This window comes from Leucoraja erinacea, chromosome 1 (assembly GCF_028641065.1).
Source record: "Leucoraja erinacea ecotype New England chromosome 1, Leri_hhj_1, whole genome shotgun sequence".
Lineage (NCBI taxonomy): Eukaryota > Metazoa > Chordata > Chondrichthyes > Rajiformes > Rajidae > Leucoraja > Leucoraja erinaceus.
The window spans coordinates 82,449,943-82,470,231 of NC_073377.1; the positions used below are offsets into that span (position 1 = coordinate 82,449,943).

Below are 20,289 nucleotides of genomic sequence, written 5' to 3' on the forward strand. Positions count from 1 at the left end.
GTTTGTTTCTGATTTAGTTTATACTGTAATCCCATTCTCCACAAACCTAAGTCTTGTGATACAGCACATATATGCTTTTATTCTCCCCACTCCTACAACGGCTCCCATGTTTTTGAATGAAAGCCCTCCATCTGCACACACAGAAAGATCTATCTGCCACCCTCCCACTCCCACAGGCACCTGATGATGCCATTCATTTTTATGGCAAGTAGGCTCAGAGGGTCGTATGGTTTACCCCTCCTCCATTTTCTGAAGAAGCAGTGAACTGTTTTCTAGACGCCTGGCAACAGCCCTACAAGAACAACAAGAACATCTGAAGAGCTGAGCATACGTTTATATTCTTACTTTTCTTGTATGTTTTCTAACATAAACTACCCCTAGTGTAAGAAAGGACTGTTGATGCTGGCTAATGCTGAAGATAGACACAAAAAGCTGGAGTAACTGAACGGGTGAGGCAGCATCTCTGGGGAAATGGAATAGGCAACGTTTCGGATCGGAACCCTTCTTCAGACTCAAACAGCCCCTAAGTGGGTTAAGTTTCACAGACCTGGTGTGCTGTTTTGACACTTCCCCCTCTCAATGACTAAGGGTATTACACAACTCTAGTGTCAAGCTATGCAGCTCACTCAAATTGTTCAGATATACAGCAGACGTAATTACTGGGATAAAAGGATCAGCTGACTGCTACCCAATTCAAATATTTTCAATTTTTCAACAGCAAAATTAATCCATTCCATTTCTGTGGTAGCTGTCGGGTAGAAGCAAGAATGTACAAACACACTGAATATTTCTTTATTTATATCTGATGCGGAAAATTGTTCAGTTTTGCACAACTAGCATGAGGTACACATAACTTCAGTCACTGACTTCCATCGTAGCATGTACTCTCCAGTTAATTCCTAAATTTCCAAAGATAATGAAAAGATTGGAGCATGTTTATCACTTGCTGACTTTAATGGAAATAATACTATAGTTTTGCCAATTCACTATCAGCCCATTTACTGCTACTGATATTGGCCAATATTACCCCTCAGACTACTTGTGCAAACGTAACTGCACCATCAGAGCTATGGATTCCGCATTTAACCACCAGCAGGCACAGAAATGATGCATTTCATGGTTAGTAAAAAAAGATCAAGAATTATAGAGCCTAGAACAGTATAGCACAGGAACAGATCCCAGCAGCCCACAATGTCTGTGCCGCAGATGATGCCAAGCTAAGCTAATTTCACCTGTCTGCATATGATCCACATCCATATTTACTGCATAACTTCAAATATCATTATTTTCCCTCCAAAACAAACAATCAGTGCTGCTGTGATCGGATCTGAATCGGAGCAGTTCCCTGCAATTGCTTCCTCATTCCACTGCTAAAGATGCTGATTCATGCTGACTATGGGGTAAGGTTTCAGGGGGAAGGGCCACCTCGTGTCCTTCTCCTCTTGAGGGGATCCAGACAGTAACAGCAGGTCATTTCACTCTTGTGAGGGGGGGTTCTGATCGATCAAACCCAATCTTGCCTTGATTGTTTGTACATGCTCAGCTGTCTATGGGGGTGGGTGACTGGACCGGGAGTGAATAAAAAAGACAGGGTCAAACCAGTGTATACATTTGCACAGCCACACCAGCTGAGATGAACTAACACAATGCAAGTCTATCCAAGAACTTCCCATCCCATCAATATTGGCCTTTGTCTAATATTGGGCGATATTAAAATACCAATTTTAACCGTTCTGCACAACTCTAATCCTACCTCAGCAATGGAACACTAACAACCACCTCTTGCACAAACATGGATTTGTTTATTAATTATGCTTTTACATTAAAGGAGGGCGGCACGATGGGCGGCAGTTGAGTTGCCTTACAAAGCCAGAGACCCGGGGTCGATCCTGACTAGGGGTGCTGTCTGCATGGAGTTTGTATGTTCTCCCTGTGACCGCGTGGGTTTTCCCCGGGTGCTCCAGTTTCCTCCTACATTCCAAAGATGTGCAGGTTTATAGGTTCATTGATTGATAAGGTTGGTTAAGGCACCTTTGATAAGGTGACACATCGGAGGCTGCAAAGGAAGATGAAAGCCCATGGTATCAAAGGGCAAATACTAGCATGGATAGCAGGTTGGCTGGATGGCAGAAGGCAAGGAGTGGCAATAAAGGGAGCTTTTTTAGGTTGGCTGCCAGTGACTAGCGGAGTACCGCAGGGCTCAGTGTTGGGGCCGCTGCTCTTCACATTGTATATTAATGATTTAGACGAGGGGATTGAAGTCTATGCGGCCAAGTTTGCGGATGATACGAAAATAGGTGGAGGGGCAGGTAGTATAGAGAAAGCAGGGACTCTGCAGAAGGATAGGTTGGAAGAGAAGTGCCAGATGGAATATAGTGTAGCAATGTGTGGATTTTGGTAGCAGGAATGAAGGGGTGGATTATTTTCTAAATGGGAATAGAATCCAGAAATCGGAGGTGCAACGAAACTTGGGAATGCTGGTGCAGGATTCCCAAAAAAGGTAACCTGCAAGTCGAATCGGTAGTAAAGGAAACAAATGCAATATCTCGCATTTATTTTGAGAGGGCTGGTATACAAAAACAGGAATGATATGCTGAGGCCCTATAAGGCACTGGTCAGGCCGCATTTGGAATATTGTGAGCAATTTTGGGCACAATATCTGAGGAAGGATGTGCTGGCTCTGGGGAGTCCAGAGGAGGTTTACAAGAATGATCCCAGGAGTAGGTTAACATATGATGAGCATTTGACGGCACTGGGCCTGTACTCGCTGGAGTTTAGAAGACTGAAGGGGACCTCATTGAAACGTACAGAATAATTAAAGGCTTGGATAGAGTGGATGTGGAGAGGATGTTTCCACTAGTTTAGGAGAGTCTAGGACTCGAGTTCATAGCCTCAGAATTAAAGGATGTTCTTTTAGGAAGGAGATGAGGAGGAATTTCTTTAGTCAGAGGGTGATGAATCTGTGGAATTATTTACTGCAGAAGGCTGTGGAGGCCAAGTCAATGGATATTTTTAAGGCATAGATAGATTCTTGATTAGTACGGGTGTGAGAGGTTATGGGGAGAAGGCAGGAGAATGGTGTTTGGAGGGAGAGATAGCACAGCCATGGTTGAGTGGTGGGGTAGACTTGATGCGCCGAATGGCCTAATTCTACTCCTATCACTTATGAACTTAATTGGCGTCTGTAAATTGTCCATAGTGTGTAAATTATTGGCTTCTGTAAATTGTCCATAGAGTGTAAGATAGAACTAGTGTACAGGCGATCGGTGGTCTGCGTGGACTTGGTGGGTCTAAGGGCCTGTTTCCACACTGTATCCCTAAACCTAAATCTAAAAATAAAACTGATATCTTGCTTTTGTGCACAATGGTTTTACTTGATGTCTTGGATAATTTGTGTATCATTTCTGTTTTTGAGTGTTGTATGAGTTCATGTGCCCACGATGCTGCTGCTCGCAAGATTTTCATTGCACCTGTACATCACAGTTCTTGTGCATATGACAATAAACTCGACTTGACTTGACCTTCTCTGAACCTTTTTAACTGACTCCTTAGCCTAGTCTTGAGAGAGGAGTGCTGGATGGCACCTTTTCAAGCCTTGTTTGAGTTTGATTAATTTTGATGTGGTGAGTTGTGAATGACAAAGTCGTTGTTCCATGACATTAACACCATTCTAGCACATTCTTTAGAGTGCATTGATATTTCAACACAAAAGGAAGCCATCATAAAACACAGAAACAGTACAGCACAGCTACAGGCCCTTCAGCCCACAATGTCTGTGCCAAACATGATGTCAAACCAACCCTTATCTGCTTGCACCTAAGATCTATCCCTCCATTCCCTGCATTTCTACAAGCCTATCCAAAGTCTTAAATGCCACTATCGCATCTAGCTGCACCACCACCCCAGGCAACGCATTCCAAGCACTCGCCACCCTCTGTGTAAAAAAGCTTGCCGCCCCCCCCAACATCTCCTTTAAACCTTGCCCCTCTCACTGCTAGAATTTGGTATTTCCATCCTGGGAAAAAGTTCTGAGTGCCATGCCAAAGTATTTGCCGTTCTAAATATATTGGTTTATTCGTATTTGGAAAGGTGTCTTCAGAACATTGTGGCATTTGCCATAATATTAAAAGTTCTTAAAAGTTACCCAATCGTGCCAAACAAGTAGACATTTATTTTAAATTTGCAGAAATTAGGTCAATGTAGAAAGGAACCATCCTAAATTTGTTGCACAAAGCTTTCATTATAAAGTGTTTTTGTCTTTAGATATTCTGGCAAGAGTTCTTTTGCAGTCAGTGTGAAACTCAAAACCCTTTAATATAGATAGCTGACAAGAGCTACTGTGCGCATCCAAACAAAGATCAATTGTACTGGTGAATGGTCCTAACGTGGACAGCTTGAAACGCTGCTACCATTATAACCCCTCACTTTCATTCAGTAATCAAAAGAGAGGATCACAATTCTCAGTCTTAACCATATTTAGTTGAAAACCGAAGCAGGACACAAAATGCTGGAGAAGGAATGGATGACGTTTCGGGTCGAGACCCTTCTTCAGACTGAGAGTCAGGGGAGAGGGGGACACAGAGATATGCAAGGGTGAGGTGTGAAAACAAGAGATCAAAGAGGATGAGGAACGGAAAATTGAGAATAGATGATTGTAAGCTAGGGGAAGTCAACAACGAGCCATAAAGATAAAATTTAATCAGGAGGACAGTCATAGTGGTCGGAGAACTCAGATGGAGGAGGAGATGGAATGTCATTTTTACCTCTCTGTTTAAAACCCACCATCAAGTTGCTTAGGTAGCCTCAGCCACAGGATCAGACGGCATCTAATAGAGAGGCTGCATCACAGATAGTTTAATAAATGCTCAAAGCGCTTACAGTGGAGCAGACGAGGCTGGTACTGGTGGCCCTTAAGCTGGCATAGAGAAAGCTCCACTTGATTTTGATTTGATTTTGATGTTGTCCTTAGCAAGACACATTTTTAGGCAATAGCATCAAAAAGATGACGTATTAACAGTTGCTATCCATGAACCTATTAAACTTTCCTATGGGCATAACTGTATTCTCAGTGCACTTGGGTACTGAATCCAGGTCACTTTATCACTTTTTGTAGATTGTTTGCTGTGCTGCCTACGACTCTTTCGACGATAAACTTAACAGAGGACTCGTAAGAGTTGCTCTCCTTTAGCCACTAAAGTTCCCACCTTGTGAGCTTTTCCAGTGGCTCCACAGATCTCTCACAGTGATGTATTTGTCTTCCTTGTGGAATGTATTGCCTTTACTGGTCGGATCTTTGTCCTTCATATCTTCTTTAATGAACTGCAGGAAAATAAAACGAACAAAGTGAATCTTTAGAGCAGATAATGTGGGGCCACAATGTAATACATCATTTTGGACACTTTACTTGTTAAAGCTCAGGTAAAGTTTTGTACTTAAACTCCAAGTCATGGACAAGGATTAATGATTAAATAGAGGGAGGGCAATGATGGGTTTAAAGATATTAAAGATAATTAAAATAAAGAAAATGTACAATAGTTCTCTACCACTGCTGTGTAAATAAAACCATTTGTTTAAAAAATCTTACTCAGATCAGTTTAGTTTATTGTCCTATACGCCAGGGTGCAATGAAATTACTTGTTTGGGCAAAGCTTCATGTCGGGACCATTCATCAGAAATATAGGTGAGAGGCAATAGGTGTGAGTCTAGGTGGGGCCCAGTGGAGGGGGAAGGGAAAGCAGAGGAAGGTTGTGAAGAAAGAAGGGGGTGGGGGTTCTATGGCTACCTAAAATTGGAGAATTCAATGTTTATAGCATTGGGCTGTAAGCTACTCAAATGGAATGTGAGGTGCTGTTCCTCCAGCTCTGTCAATGGAGGAGGCCTGATATGGGAATGGGAAGAGCCCTCTGCTCCACAACACTCCCCAGAGGCCTACCATTTACTGTGTAGGTCCTGCCCTTGACCGATGTCCCAAAATATAACACCTCACACTTCTCTGTATTAAATTCCATCAACCAATCCTCAGCCCATCTGGCCAATCAAGCCAGATCCTGCTGCAATCTTTCACAACCATCTTCACTATCTGCAAAACCACCCACTTTTGTATCATCAGCAAACTTGCTAATCTTGCACATCATTAATGTAGATGACAAACAGTAATGGGCCCAGCACCGAACCCTGAGGCACACCACGAGTCACAGGCCTCCCGTCTGAGAAGCAACCTGCTACCAACACCGTCTGCTTCCCTCCATGGAGCCAATTTGCTATCCATTCAGCTACCTCTCCTTGGATCCCATGCGATCTAACCTTCCAGAGCAGCCTGCCATGCGGAACCTTGTTGAATGCCTTACAGAAGTCCATGTCCACAACATCTACAGCTCTGCCCTCATCAACCTTTTTGGACGCGTTTTCAAAAATATCAATCAGATTTGTAAGACACGACCTCCCACGTACAAAACCATGCTGACTATCCCTAATCAGCCCTGACCATCCAAATGCCTGTATAACCTATCCCTCAGAATATTCTCTGGTAACTTTCTAACTACAGATGTTAAGCTCACCGGCCAAAAGTTCCCAGCAGTTTCCCTGCAGCCCTTCTTGAAAAGAGGCACAACATTTGCCACCCTCCAGTCTTTCGGCACCTCTCCTGTATTTAAGGACGACTCGTAAATTTCAACCAGGGCTCCTGCAATTTCCTCGCAGTTTCCCCGCAATGTCATCGGATATATCTGATCAGGCCCTGGAGATTTGTCTACCTTCATACACGATAGTATCTTCAGTACTTCTTCGATGGTAACACTGACTGCTCTCAAGACACTTCCATAGACTGCCCCAAGTTCCTCCATCCTACCGTCTTTCTCCTCGGTAAATACAGACGAGAAATACTAATTCAGGACCTTGCCCATCTCCTGTGGCTCGACACAAAGGTGACCACTTTGATTCCTGAGAGGTCCCACTCTCTCTCTAATTACCCTTTCCCCCCTTATGTATTTATAAAATCTTTTGGGATTGTCAATACCCACCAGAGCTATCTCCTGGCCCCTTTTCACCCTTCTAATCTTCTTTTTCAGTTTACTCCTTAGTTCCCAAAACTCCTCAAGGGATGCACTTGATCCCAGCTCCCGATACCTGCCCCATGCATCCTTCTTGTTTTTGACTAACGCTCAATTTCCCTCGTCAGCTAAGCTTCCTTACATTGGCCTGCTTTGCCCTTCACTCTAACGGGGACCTACATATACTGAGCTTTTGTCAGCAAACTTTTAAAAAACATCCCACTTGGCTGATGTTCCTTTCCCATCATATAACCTGCTCCAGTCAACTTGAGCGAGACCTTCTCTCACACCCTCAAAATTGGCTTTATCCCAGTTGAGAATTTTAACACATGGACCCTCTCCGACCCTATCCTTAACCATCGTAAACCTAATCAAACTGTGGTCACTGGTCCCAAAAGGCTCCGCCACAAACACTTCATTAACTTGCCCTTCCCAATTTCCCAATACTAGATCCAGCATTGCCCTCTCACACCTGGGGGCCTCCACACACTGCTTAAAAAAATTCTCCTGAACACTTTTGAGGAATTGCATCCCATTTAAACCCTTCACACTATGATTTTCCCAGTCAATATTGGGAAATTTAAAATCCCCTACTACCACAACCTTATTGGACCTGCAGCTGTCTGCAGATTAAATAATTTGTTCTTCTAATTCCCGTTGACTATTCGGGGGTCTGTAGTGCACCCCCACAGTGTGATCATCCCTTTCTTGATCCTCAGCTCCACCCATATAGCCTCACTAGACGAACCGTCCGTAATGTCACCTCTGATCACTGCCGTGACATCCTCCTGAACCAACAATGCAACCCCCCTCCTCTTTTTCCCTCACCCCTGTCTTTCGTGAAGCTCCTGTACCCCGGAACATTGAGCTGCCAGTCCTGCCCCTCCCTTAACCAGGTTTCAGTCATGGCTACAACGTCCCAGTCGCTTGTACCTATCCATGCCCTAAGCTCATCTGCCTTACCCGTCAAGCCCCTTGCATTAAAATATGTGCAGTTTAAACCAACCCACCCTCCTCGCTCTCTGCCTTTCACCTGCCTATTCTGTCCACTAACCTTTCCCACACCATGCTCCATACTAATTTCTGGCCTCTCACGTGCCTCTGTCCTGCATGAGATCCCACCCCCTGCCAATCTAGTTCAAACCCTCCCGTGTAGCATTAGCAAACCTGCCCCCTATGATGTTGGTCCCCATCCAGTTTAGGTGCAACTCGTCCCTTTTATATAGGTCACCCCTGCCCCAGAAGAGATCCCAATGATCCAGAAATCTGAATCCCTGTCCCCTGCACCACATCCTCAGCCACACATTCATATCCTCTATCATCCTATTCTTAAGGGCCTGTCCCACTTAGGCGATTTTTCAGCGGATTGCCGGCGACTGTCAGGTTCGCGACACTCGCCTGAAAACCGGGAACTGGAACAGCGACTGGCAGAGTGGAGCACACACACGCCCGCAAACAAACACATCGCAAATGCAGGGGCCAGGGAAAGAGGGGGAAGGGGGGGAGGGGGAAGGGGGAAGAAGGGGGGGGGGGGAGAAGAGGGGGAGAGAGGGGGAGAATGGGAGGGGGGAGAAGGGGGAAGAAGGGGGAGCGAAGGGGGGAGGAGGGGGGGAGTGGGGGAAGGGGGGAGGAGGGGGGGAGAAAAGGGGAGGGGGGGAGAAGGGGGGAAGAACAGGGGAGGGGGAAGGGGGGAGAGAAGGAGTGGAGCCACTTTTGAGAAGCCGGACAACTTTTAATAAGCCAGAGATACACAGCTGTGAAGTTCGGCGGACATTTACCATTACAGGTCGGTTCTCCTTCGTTCTGAAAACTCGTGCTTACAATTTTTTTCCCCAATGAGCCAATGAAAATGACCGGTCAGCAAAGGCAATTAACTAAAACTACCTACGACTACCTCGACTACCCATAACTACATGGCGACCCCACTACAACTGCACCTACGACTAGAGGATTATCGATTTTCTCCATGGCGACCAATTTTTGGTCAACTTTTCAACATGTTGAAAATTTTGCACCGACCATACTGAGGCCGCGACTAGTTCCCAGAATGCGGGAACTCCTCGTGACCATGAAGGAGAGTCACCAGCGAACATGTGGCGATTATGAGGCGAGCGCAGAGTCTCCTGCACTTGCCTAAAAAGTCGCCTAAGTGGGGCAGGCCCTTTACCTTCACCAGCACGAGGCAATGGAAACAATCCTGAGATCACTGCCCTGCAGCTCCTGCTTTTCAGTCTTTTACCCAATCCCGTATACTCGTGTTTCAAAACCTCCTTCCTCTTCTGACCTATATTGTTTGTGCCAAGGTGCACAACAACCTCCGGCTGCTCCCCCTCACTCTTGAAATTGCCGTGCAGCCGCTCTAAGACGTCCTGGACCCTGGCACCAGGGCGCAACACACCACCTTGGAGTCTCACCTGTTGCCGCAGAATCACCTGTCCACACCTCTGACTATCTAGTCCCCCGCCACTATGGCTCTGCCTGACGTCACTCTTCCCCGTTGAGTCTCAGCACCAGGTTTGGAGTTTTCTCAATAGGTACAGCCACTGGGGGTTCCTGCACTCCATGTTTACATCTCTTCCTCGTTATCGCTCTTCCTGAATCCTCGGTGTGACAACCTCACTGTAGGTCCTGTCCAGGAAACACTTGTTTTCCCCGGATGGTCCTGACATCATCCAGCTGCTGCTCCAGTTTCTCAACACAGTCCTTCAGGAGCTGCACCTGGACACAATTTCCACAGGTGTAGTTGTCAGAGGCACCAGCAGTGTCCCTGACTTCCCACATCCTGCAAGACAGACAGTGTAAAAACTTGCCTGCCATTACATCAGTAGACAAAATCACCAATTATGAATGGGACACACTCACAGAGCTGAGTAAAATCTATTCCCTGCTCTGCTGCCGATAGCCTCCTTCTGCACTGCAATAAGTCACAAGTTTAAATATCGTACACACACAGAACCGATTCAAATGTAGTCTCCTCGCCTCAGTACACACAATACACAATACAATTTATTTGTCACGAACCTCATAGAGGCTCAAATGAAATGTTGTTTCTGCAGTCATACACACAAGAAAAAAAGACCCAAGACACAACACAATTTACGCAGACATCCATCACAGCGCATCTCCTCCTCGCTGTGATGGAAGGCAAAAAAAAATTATCTCTTGGTGTTGGAGCCCCCGGCGGGCGCTAGCAAAGCCCCGCAGCCATTGAAGCCATGCCGGGCGATGATGTAAGGCCCCGCTCCAGGTACTCCTCGACCCCGCAACTCGGGCGGGTGAAGTCGCCACTGCAGAAGCCCCGAAAAGCGGTCTCCCAGCAGGGACCCACGGGCTCCCGGTGTTACCGTCTACCAGACCTGCGGTAAGCCTTCGAATCTCTGGGGTCGGGTCACAGCAGCGCGCCACCACAGCTCCAACCACTCCGGACTCGGCCAGCTCCATGATGATGAGTAGGTCCGCAGCTCCGCGACTGGAGCCCCAGGTCGTTCCTGCCGGAGGCCGCTCCACATTGCTAGGCCCCAACGACAACGGAGACCCGACAGGGAAAAGGTCGGGTTCTACGTGCAGGGGATAGATTTTAAAAAGTTCCCTCCCCCCCCCCCCACCCCCCGCCCCCCACATACACACACACACACACACAAAAAAAATAATAAAAACTACATTCAAACGGGACAAAAAATAACAAAAAGACAGACGGACTGCAGAGGCCGCTGCAACGTGAGCCAGACCAACATGCTGTAAATATGTTGGAAATGGTGGTTTTGTATAGGTACATTATTATCAATCTTGCAAGCTTTCTAATTTTGTTTATAAAACTGCTCTGATTTCAACATGTGCCTCCATGGGTTTGCTATTTCTAGCAGTGATGGAGGAAGGAAACTCAAAAATAGATTCAAACGTTCATTATGTTTACATATCTGTTGTGCTGCTGTAAAAAATAAATTAATTGTTCTGTTTCGGGGCATACAACAATAAAACACCCCTGACTCTAGTAGCTGGCATTTCCGTGCAGCACAGTCAGTCTGCTTGGCACTCCACTTTATTGGTCTGATCCAAACAAGGTCTGCCATCTAAACGCATGAAGGAAGGGCCTTGTCACCACAGGTGTGGGCATTTTATATCGCTCAAGTCCACAAATATCCAAATCAACCTAACGAGCATTTCCGTAAGCCAGTGTTGGTAAGTGGCTTTTAAGTCACTCCTAGTTTGTTCAGTGCTAAGTTAAGAACTTGTTCTTTTGCAAAATACGACAGCGCAGAAGAATTGCACAGTTGTCCGGCTTTATTGTTGCAGTGACAAAACCAAAATCTCTACAAGTGAGGGATACCCGATATTCTTTATTGAAAAATGCATTTTTGCATATTCTAATGCCATGCTTTACAGAGAAATTTGAATTGAAACTTTTAAAGAAATACTCTAATTTCCAGTGCAATTCCTCAAGTGTCGCAACAATTTTGCAGAAACCTGGTGAAACAGTGATGAGGTGTGAAACAGTGATGAGAAACAGTGATGAGGTGAGGTTCAATTCCCAAGGGAATTGTTAAAGACTTCAATATCACAAACTGTCACTCTATACCGAGACGTATTCAAAGTGGTCCAATTACAATTAATTTCTTTGAAGTGCATTATTCTTTATGCAGGCAGAATGCTTGTGAAATTTACAATAAGGGGGAAAAACTGAGCCGCTAGTCCTGCACCAATTTTGAGAAAGAACAGAAAGAATTGAGAAAGCTATTTTGAGAAATGTTGATGAGAGAAGGAAGCAAATTCTTGCTTTTCTAACAGTACTGTTGAATCTCTCCCATCCACCTGAATGGAGCGCTGAAATTCTGATTCAGAGCCGGGAGTCAAATGGAGCCAGACCACCAACATGCTGTAAATATGTTGGAAATGGTGGTTTTGTATAGGTACTTTATTATCAATCTTGCAAGCTTTCTAATTTTGTTTATAAAACTGCTCTGATTTCACCATGTGCCTCCAAGGGTTTGCTATTTCTAGCAGTGATGGAGGAAGGAAACTCAAAAATAGACTCAAACGTTCAGTGCGAGGGAATTAATCAAGCATGCAAAAGCCATTTCTTGAGAAAGAAAAAAGAGCACATTTATATATCTGAAACTTCGGCAGCCAAGTTCAGTAGGAATAGCACACGTTATCTCATAAAGGTAGGGCTCGCATCCCTAATCCCTGAAACAGGGGTGACGGGGAGATGGGGGGGGGGAGAGGTGTAATGTCATACGCATCATTCAATCTCATGCATATCAGTAGAAGTTTCAAAATACCCTTCCTAAAAGTTTGACACAAGCTATAAAGAGAATCTAATACTCATTACATTCCAACGGTAAATCAGGATCATTAGCCTCACATGGGCACTGTCACTGATGCACTCTGCATATATTCAATAACGGCATAACCATTACTTCAGGGAAGCATAGATATCTTCCCTGACTACACCTTTGATAAGGTGCCATATGTTAGGCTACTAAACAAGGCGTGACCCCATGGTATTAGAGGTGCACATGTATGTGGGGAGGGAATTAACTCATCCCTGCCTCCCTCACCCAAGAAATACTGCCACTCCCAATTGTCCAAATCTATTTTTCAAACTTCCTTGTCTCTCCCACCTCCACAGGCACAATGGCGGCTGGTGAAGAGAGAAGAGACCAGTCAAATTTTCAGAATGACATTTAACTGCTCAGTGTTAGCCTGGAAGTTTTGTCATTCTTATGCAACTTTAATATGCAATACATGGGAAATGGAGGGTGGGGGGGAAGGAGAGGGGCTTGTTTCTCTTGGCTGGGTGCCTACACAACCAGGGATCACATACCTAAAAGGGGAGGTCGGCCATTTAGGACTGAGATGTAAAGAGATCTCTGCAACCAGAGGGCAATTAGTTCACACACAAAGACTGTGGAGGACCTGTTTCCCAATATATTCAAGATGGCAAATGTTTAGGCTTTGAGTATTAAGAGAATAAAAGGCGTCAGTGTTGTTGCAGGAAGCTGCTATTGAAATACAGAAAAATCAACCATGATTATAATAAATGGTGTAATGGGTCTGAGTAGCTTAATAGCCTACTCCTGCTTCTATTTCTTTTGTTCTTTTGTTTCTGTGGCCAGAACTGATGCCCTTGTTTTGCTAGATTGTTTAAATGCTCTCTAAAGGCGTTGTTTATCTTTATTTACTCCTCATGTACCCTGGAGTCAACTATTAAAACTGAATGAACTAAATTCTTTCCTGGCATGAAAGTTTTATTCTATGGGGAAAGATTAAACAGACAGGGTTTGTGCTCTATGGAGTTCAGAAGAATGTAAACCGATCTGTGATTGAGGCAGTGCAGCGTAGGTTCACGAGATTGATCCCTGGGATGGCGGGAGTGTCATACGAGGAAAGATCGAAAAGACTAGGCTTGTATTCACTGGAGTTTAGAAGGATGAGGGGAGATCTTATTGAAACATATAAAATTATAAAAGGACTGGGCAAGCTAGATGCAGGAAAAATGTTCCCAATGTTGGGCGAGTCCAGAACCAGGGGCTACAGTCTTAGAATAATGGGGAGGCCATTTAAGACTGAGGTGAGAAAAAACTTTTTCATCCAGAGAGTTGTGAATTTGTGGAATTCCCTGCCACAGAGGACAGTGGAGGCCAAATCACTGGATGGGTTTAGGAGAGAGTTAGATAGGGCTCTAGTGGAATCAAGGGATATGGGGAGAAGGCAGGCACGGGTTATTGATTGGGGACGATCAGCCATGATCACAATGAATGGCGGTGCTGGCTCGATGGGCAGAATGGCCTCCTCCTGCACCTATTTTCTATGTTTCTATGTCTCCAGTTACTGCAATAAAGCAATTAATTCACAAAGCTCTGCCTGAGCTCTCCGTTGTCTTGTATCATGTATCAAGCCAGTTAAATAACCTGTCGTTTGCAAAAGGAGAGCAATGAGCCCTCTAAAGTATTGAGTTTCCGGTGTCATTTGCAAATGTTTGGTATCCAGCATACTCACAGGGATTTTTTTTGCCAGGGCATCAAAGAACCTAGGATTGCACTTCTGAATAGTTCGTAGAAGAATAAATAGGTGTCAATAGAGAGAGAAAAATCATAATTCTTTCATTTGACTAAATAAATAAATTGAACTCGCTTCAGGCTATGAAGCAATCACCATATTGTATTTGGACCAATGTCTTTCCGAAATTCTCTGTTCAACTAATGGGACCGTCCAGTTAATCGCTTCTCCCATTTCTAAATAAGCCGAGGAGAATCGAGTTGGTACATGAGCGATGGCTCTGCGAAAGTTGCCTACCGCTTGGAACTGAGAAGTGAAACACGGTGATCTGCAGGTACTGCAGTAAGGGTATGTTTTATCTGAATTAGTCTTTGGTAAGAGAATAGATGGCTCTGCAGAATGCATGAGGATCAGAAGGAACTCTCCAAAAGAGACTCACTTCACTCAGTATAACTGTGCAGGAAGGAACTGAGGATGTTGGTTTAAACCGACGATAGACACAAAAAGCTGGAGTAACTCAGAGGGACAAGCAAGCATCTCTGGAGAGAAGAAATGGGTGACGTTTCGGGTCAGAAGTAGAGTCTCAACCCGAAACGTCACCCATTCTTTCTCTCCAGAGATGCTGTCTGACCTGCTGAGTTATCTCTCAGTTTATCAAGAGTGGTAAATTGGTGTGTCAGGTTGTTGACGTTCTCAGATATTCGGACTCTTCACTCCAATTTAACATGAAGAAAACATATCTGTCCAACTTCTTCTATCTATGTACCTGTCCAAGCGCCTTTTAAATGTCGTATTTCTACCTGCTTCTACCACTTACTTTGGCAGTTCATGCTGTACATGCATCACCCTCAGTGTGGAAAAAGTTGCTTCACGGGTCCTCTTTTAAAACTTTCCCCTCTTACCTTGCTCTGCTCTCTAACTTTAGGCTCCATTACCCTGGGGAAAAGTCTGTTGCTATTCACCTTATCTGTGCCCCATTTGATTTTGTGAATCTCTTCAGTCTGAAGAAGGGTCTTGACCCAAAACGTCACCCATTCCTTCTCTCCAGATCCTGTCCCACTCAGTTACTCTAGCATTTTGTGTCTATCTTCATTCAGTATAACTGTTTTGTATCAGACAGTTTCTGCTTCACGATGCTGAATTTAGTCTCAGACCTGAGAACTGACTGATCTCAAACTATTTAAGATTGTTCAGAATGTGTTATTAAAAGCAAATTTCAATTGGAGAAATACCATTACTACATATTTACCCTTATATGACTTGGAAAAAATGCGCTGCTTATAACTGCTAATATCCAATCTTGGAAACTATAAATCTCTGCAATAGCAAAGTAAAATTCACAATGTTGCTGCGATGTTTGTGTATAGCCACACAGAGAGACAGATCCATTGTTTATCTCATGTCTTTACAAATGCACGTCTTTCCCTACAGCTCTCTTCCAATGTTTGAAAGAGTCATAGTTCCATGCAGCATGGAAACAGGCACTTTGACTCATCATGTCATATCAAGCAACCATACATATACTAATCCCATTTACCAGCATATGACCCACAACCTTTTATGTCTTGGCGATTCTACTGCAATCTACTTTACTCAGTTTGCTATTTACAAATTATGTTCTCGTCTAATAGTCACTTAATGGAGTTTAGCATTTCGAGATACAGCATGAAAACAGGCCCTTCGGCCCACTCACACCGATCATCAAACACTAGTACACTAGTTTTATGCTAACCCACTTTCACATCATACCCAATAGGGGCAATTTACAGAGATCAATTTACCTAGAAATCTGCACGTCTTTGGAATGTGGGACTGGAACACTTGGAGAAAACGCACGCGGTCACCGGGAGAAGGTGCAAACTGCACACGACAACACCCATAGTCAGGATAAAACTTGGTTCTCTGGCGCTGTGAGACAGCAGCTCTACTGCTGCACCACTGGGAGTAATGTTACATTAAATGGTGCAAATGGGTTCCAGGAATATTAAGAAATTAACTATTGTTACCGAGGGTGGGAATTTCTATTGAAATCGAAACAACTCGAGTTACCAGTGTGGTTGTCAGGGAGGGACATATTTTATTTTAATGTGTTGCACAGACTTTGCTGCACTACCCATGAATGTTTTTATCTACTCTAAAAGGGTTAATGGTGAAAAATGACAAGATGCTCATCACATGGGCAACCTCCAATCATCTAGCTCAGAAGGGCCACTATGTCTACAGAATCATAATCACTGTGGCAATAAAACTATTAAGTAAAAACAAAAGAAACATAATTGTTTATACATACTGTCCTTTGTCATTTCAGGACTTCACCAAAAATGTTACTCCCAATCAAGTATATCTTGTGTTGGCACATGAATGAAGGAAATGGAGCAACCTAATTACCACAGCAAGCCTCTATAGACAACATGGGGACAAACTAAACACTGGGTTGGCACTGTGGTGGAGTTGCTGCCTTACAGCACCAGAGACCTGGGTTCAATCCTGACTACGGGTGCTGCCTGTATGGAGTTTGTACATTCGCCCTGGGACCGCATGGGCTTTCTCCGGGTGCTCAGATTTCCTCCCATACTCCAAAGATGTGCAGGTTTGTATGTTAATTGGTTTCTGCAAAATCGTCCGCAGTGTATAGATAGAATCAGTGATTGGGTGATTGCTGGTCGGCGTGGATCAGTCGGGCGAAGGGACTAAACTAAATTCGATAATGACCAATATTATTATCAACATTTTAAATGTTGGTTGAGGAATACATTTTGGCCAAGAATGTCCCAAGATAACTCCTATACTCAAAATAATGGCATGGGTTCTCTGACACACACATGACAGATGATAGGACCAAGTTTATCATTGTGGAGCCGCAAACAGTGCAGCTCTCCCTCGGTACTGCTTCAGCTTGGATTTTTGTGCTCATGTCTCTGGAGAGGGGCTTGAACCGACGACATCTACTCAGAAGAAGGTGTTGTTAGAATGCTATCCACTTTTCCACTAATACTGTGTTCGTAACATTTAGGTGAAAATTAAGTGAAACAATGGTAAGTGTACACTAACCCAACAGCAGATTAGAGAATGTAATTGGGATAGTGTGCAAATAGAATCCAGCCTCTGTTTAAAAGTCATCTATTAAATATTTACTTTGACAAACATACATAAATGTGCGAGCTGGAGATGCCCTTCTGCAGTACAGGAGGGGAAATACAAATTTATTTTTGGACTGCAATATGGGTAGCTGGGGAGTGTAATTACTGCTAGTCAATTAAAGATTACTGATGCATCTTAATATATCAGGTTAAAAATAAATCACGAGAACCAACCATCTTCATGATTACATTACAACCTCAAATGTACCCCCACGCCTTTCATTTTTCGTATAAAAAATTATGATTTGCATGATCCATAGCTGATGTGGAAGTTCGATTTCTCCTAAATCGTTTCCACACCGATCGACTTGTATTCCCTAAAAATCAAATAAGCAGGCTAGCCTTTTCAATTGTTCAGAATTGAGGATCAATGCTCCAGGATGACTTGTTCCCATTCTGATTTTGTGGATTTTAGGGTGCATGATGAGGCCAATGTGGGAACGCCATAGATGGGGCTGAAAGTTAGTAGATGGGGCATTTGTGGGTAGTAAGTAGATGGGGGCATTTGTGGGGTGGTGCACTCCTTCTGCCACTCACACAGAGCACCTGTATGCTCACGAGTCTTAGCTGAGTTATGCAACACCTTCCCCAATGCTGCGTCTCCATCTTGAGTGGCCTAAGGGCTGGAGATTCCCAGGAGCCAGAGAGGTTTTGGCACTTTTTCCTATGAAGGCTTTGACCACATCCTTAGATCTGTTCCTCTGTCCATCTGGTAACCTCTTCAAATGACATGGCTCAAAATAATGTCTGCTTCGGGAGTTTGATACCAGACATGCAAACGTCAGAGCCTGCCTAACATAGCTCCGAGTGTATTAGGGCCTCAGTGCTGAGGATGTTTGCCTGGTAGAGGACACTGATGTTGATTCACTTTCCCTTCCTGTAAAGCTGGAAGGTTTTGTTTGTATTGTGCCCATAACTTGAGACATCTGCTGTCAATACTCCAGGTCTTAGAGGCATATAGGCGGCGTACTGCTGCCTGGTGCATCCTGGGATTTGTACAAAGTCAGAGGATGTGATCATTAAATACCTTTTATGTCACAGGCTGGTGAATTGATGGTGAATTTCATCGTTGATATCTGCCTTTATAGATGGCTCCTATATGTGGGATATGGACCACGTTTTCAAGAGCCTTACCATGAGCCTTTAGTGTTGAAGGGCAGTGCAGGAGGGGCAAGTTAACAGAGAACCTTTGCACCTTTGACAGGAGTTGAATGCAAGGCCCATCATCTTGTATACTTGCTCCAACATCGCGGGGCTGTGGTTCGCGGAGCTCCCAGCGCGGGCGGCGCTGACCGACATTGCCGAGGGCCGCCAGCGTGAATCTCCGCCCGGCGCGGCCAGGGGACGTCGGGAGCCGCGGACTCCGGTGGGAAGCGTCCGATTTGGAGGTCCAAACCGCTGACGTTGGCCTCCCGTTCCGACGTCGGAGTTACAACATCTCGGCGAGCGTGCCTGAGCGGCGGGCTGCCCGTAGCAGTAACTGCAGAGGGCTCCGGAGGCCCCGTCCATGGCTGAACATCAGGTACATTAGAGGAAGATGACTGACCTTGGTGCCTTCCCTCACAGTGGGAAAAGTTTGATTCTGCTGTGTGGGGATGTTTTATGTTGGACTCTATCATGTGTTGTGTTCTTTATTTTTATTGTATGGCTGTATGGTGATCACATTTCACTGTGCCATCCGGCACATGTGACAAATAAATGTATCTTGTATCTTGAGAGAAAGCATCAATGTTACCTTTGGAGCTCAGCCTTTGAGCGCATGTATATGTCATCTCTATAATGCATGATGCTTGGGAAATCTGGGTTCTAGGGGGTTGTCATATGTTGAACCGTTTTCCATTGTACCTCAAGATGGGTGGAGTTGGACTGGAGAGCCGCAACTGTGAGGAGGCAATTGAGAAGGATCCCGGGCGTAACTTCCCTGTGGAAGACAGCAGGAAAATCCCTTTATATTTACCAGTCACACTTGTCTCCTTTCTTTACACGGTCATGAGTAGGTATCTCCAAAGTCCCTGGAATATTCTCCTCGTCCCAGGTGTGCGTGGAGGCACAGAATTGTAGACAATGCTCTTCGTTGTTTAGATTGCAGCAGGAATGTCATCTGCTGCCAGGATCTAATTACTTTTTAGTTGACCTTCTCGACCTCTTGTGGGTAAGGAGTGGTGGCAAGGCTGGCCTGGATAGGTTTCTGTGGATATGGGTCAGTTATACTCAAATCAATGCAATAGTCACAGTTGGAGAGGTCTTCAAGGTGTTCCATCCAGCAGGAACTGAATTAGATGAGTTTGTTCTAAGCTTTCAGTGAGGAGGGGCCTTTGGTGTTTGGGCCATGATCGGCATTTAGAGAAGAACCAAAGCATGTGATGGCATTCTTTAAAAGGCATACAATGAATAGCTCATTCAAAAGTCTTTTTAGGAGTCCATTTTTAGGAGCCCATCACTCCAGAAAGGATTTTGCGAGCATTCTGAAAGTGCCGTAGTGTACAGGGCCAAAACCCGAAACCCAGTAGGTCAGGGGTATGTGCTTTCTTTCAGATATCCAGCATTTCAAGTTGACTACTACAGCAGAAGTTGAAAGATCTCTTTCAAAACTGAGGAATCAGAACCATAAATCTTCCCTGTAAGGACTAGGAGTTGAGTTAAGTTTAGCCAGATATCCGCAACACCTGAAGATCAATGGAAGTATATCCAAAATCCTACAGAACCAGGAAGAGGGTGACATAATCACACACGTACCTGGAACAGAATTCAAAATCAATGCCATGTTTGTGCAATAACAGTAACCACTGTGAAGGCCCGAATATCCTTTTCGAGTGCTTGTTGGCACACCTGCAAGCACTTACATCTACTATCTATCTATCTATCTATCTATCTATCTATCTATCTATCTATCTATCTATCTATCTATCTATCTATCTATCTATCTATCTATCTATCTATCTAAAACTGTGTGTGTGTGTGTGTGTCTGTGTGTATATGTGTGTGTGTGTGTGCGTGTGAGTGTGTGTGTGTGTGTCTGTGTGTGTGTGTGTGTGTGTGTGTGTGTGTGTGTGTGTGTGTGTGTGTGGGTGTGTGTGTGAGGGTGTGTGCGTGTGTGTGTG

General features: G+C 44.6%; 1 protein-coding gene across 2 annotated transcripts in view; it reads right to left on the minus strand.

The window, feature by feature from the left end:
• Positions 1 to 20,289, minus strand: part of stim2b (stromal interaction molecule 2b) — a 147,870-nt gene that overhangs the window by 50,498 nt on the left and 77,083 nt on the right. For both annotated transcript variants that reach the window (XM_055637893.1, XM_055637883.1), the window contains exon 4: positions 5,205 to 5,319. In XM_055637893.1, the coding sequence (XP_055493868.1) occupies positions 5,205 to 5,319 (115 nt within the window). The remainder of the gene's footprint in view (positions 1 to 5,204; positions 5,320 to 20,289) is intronic.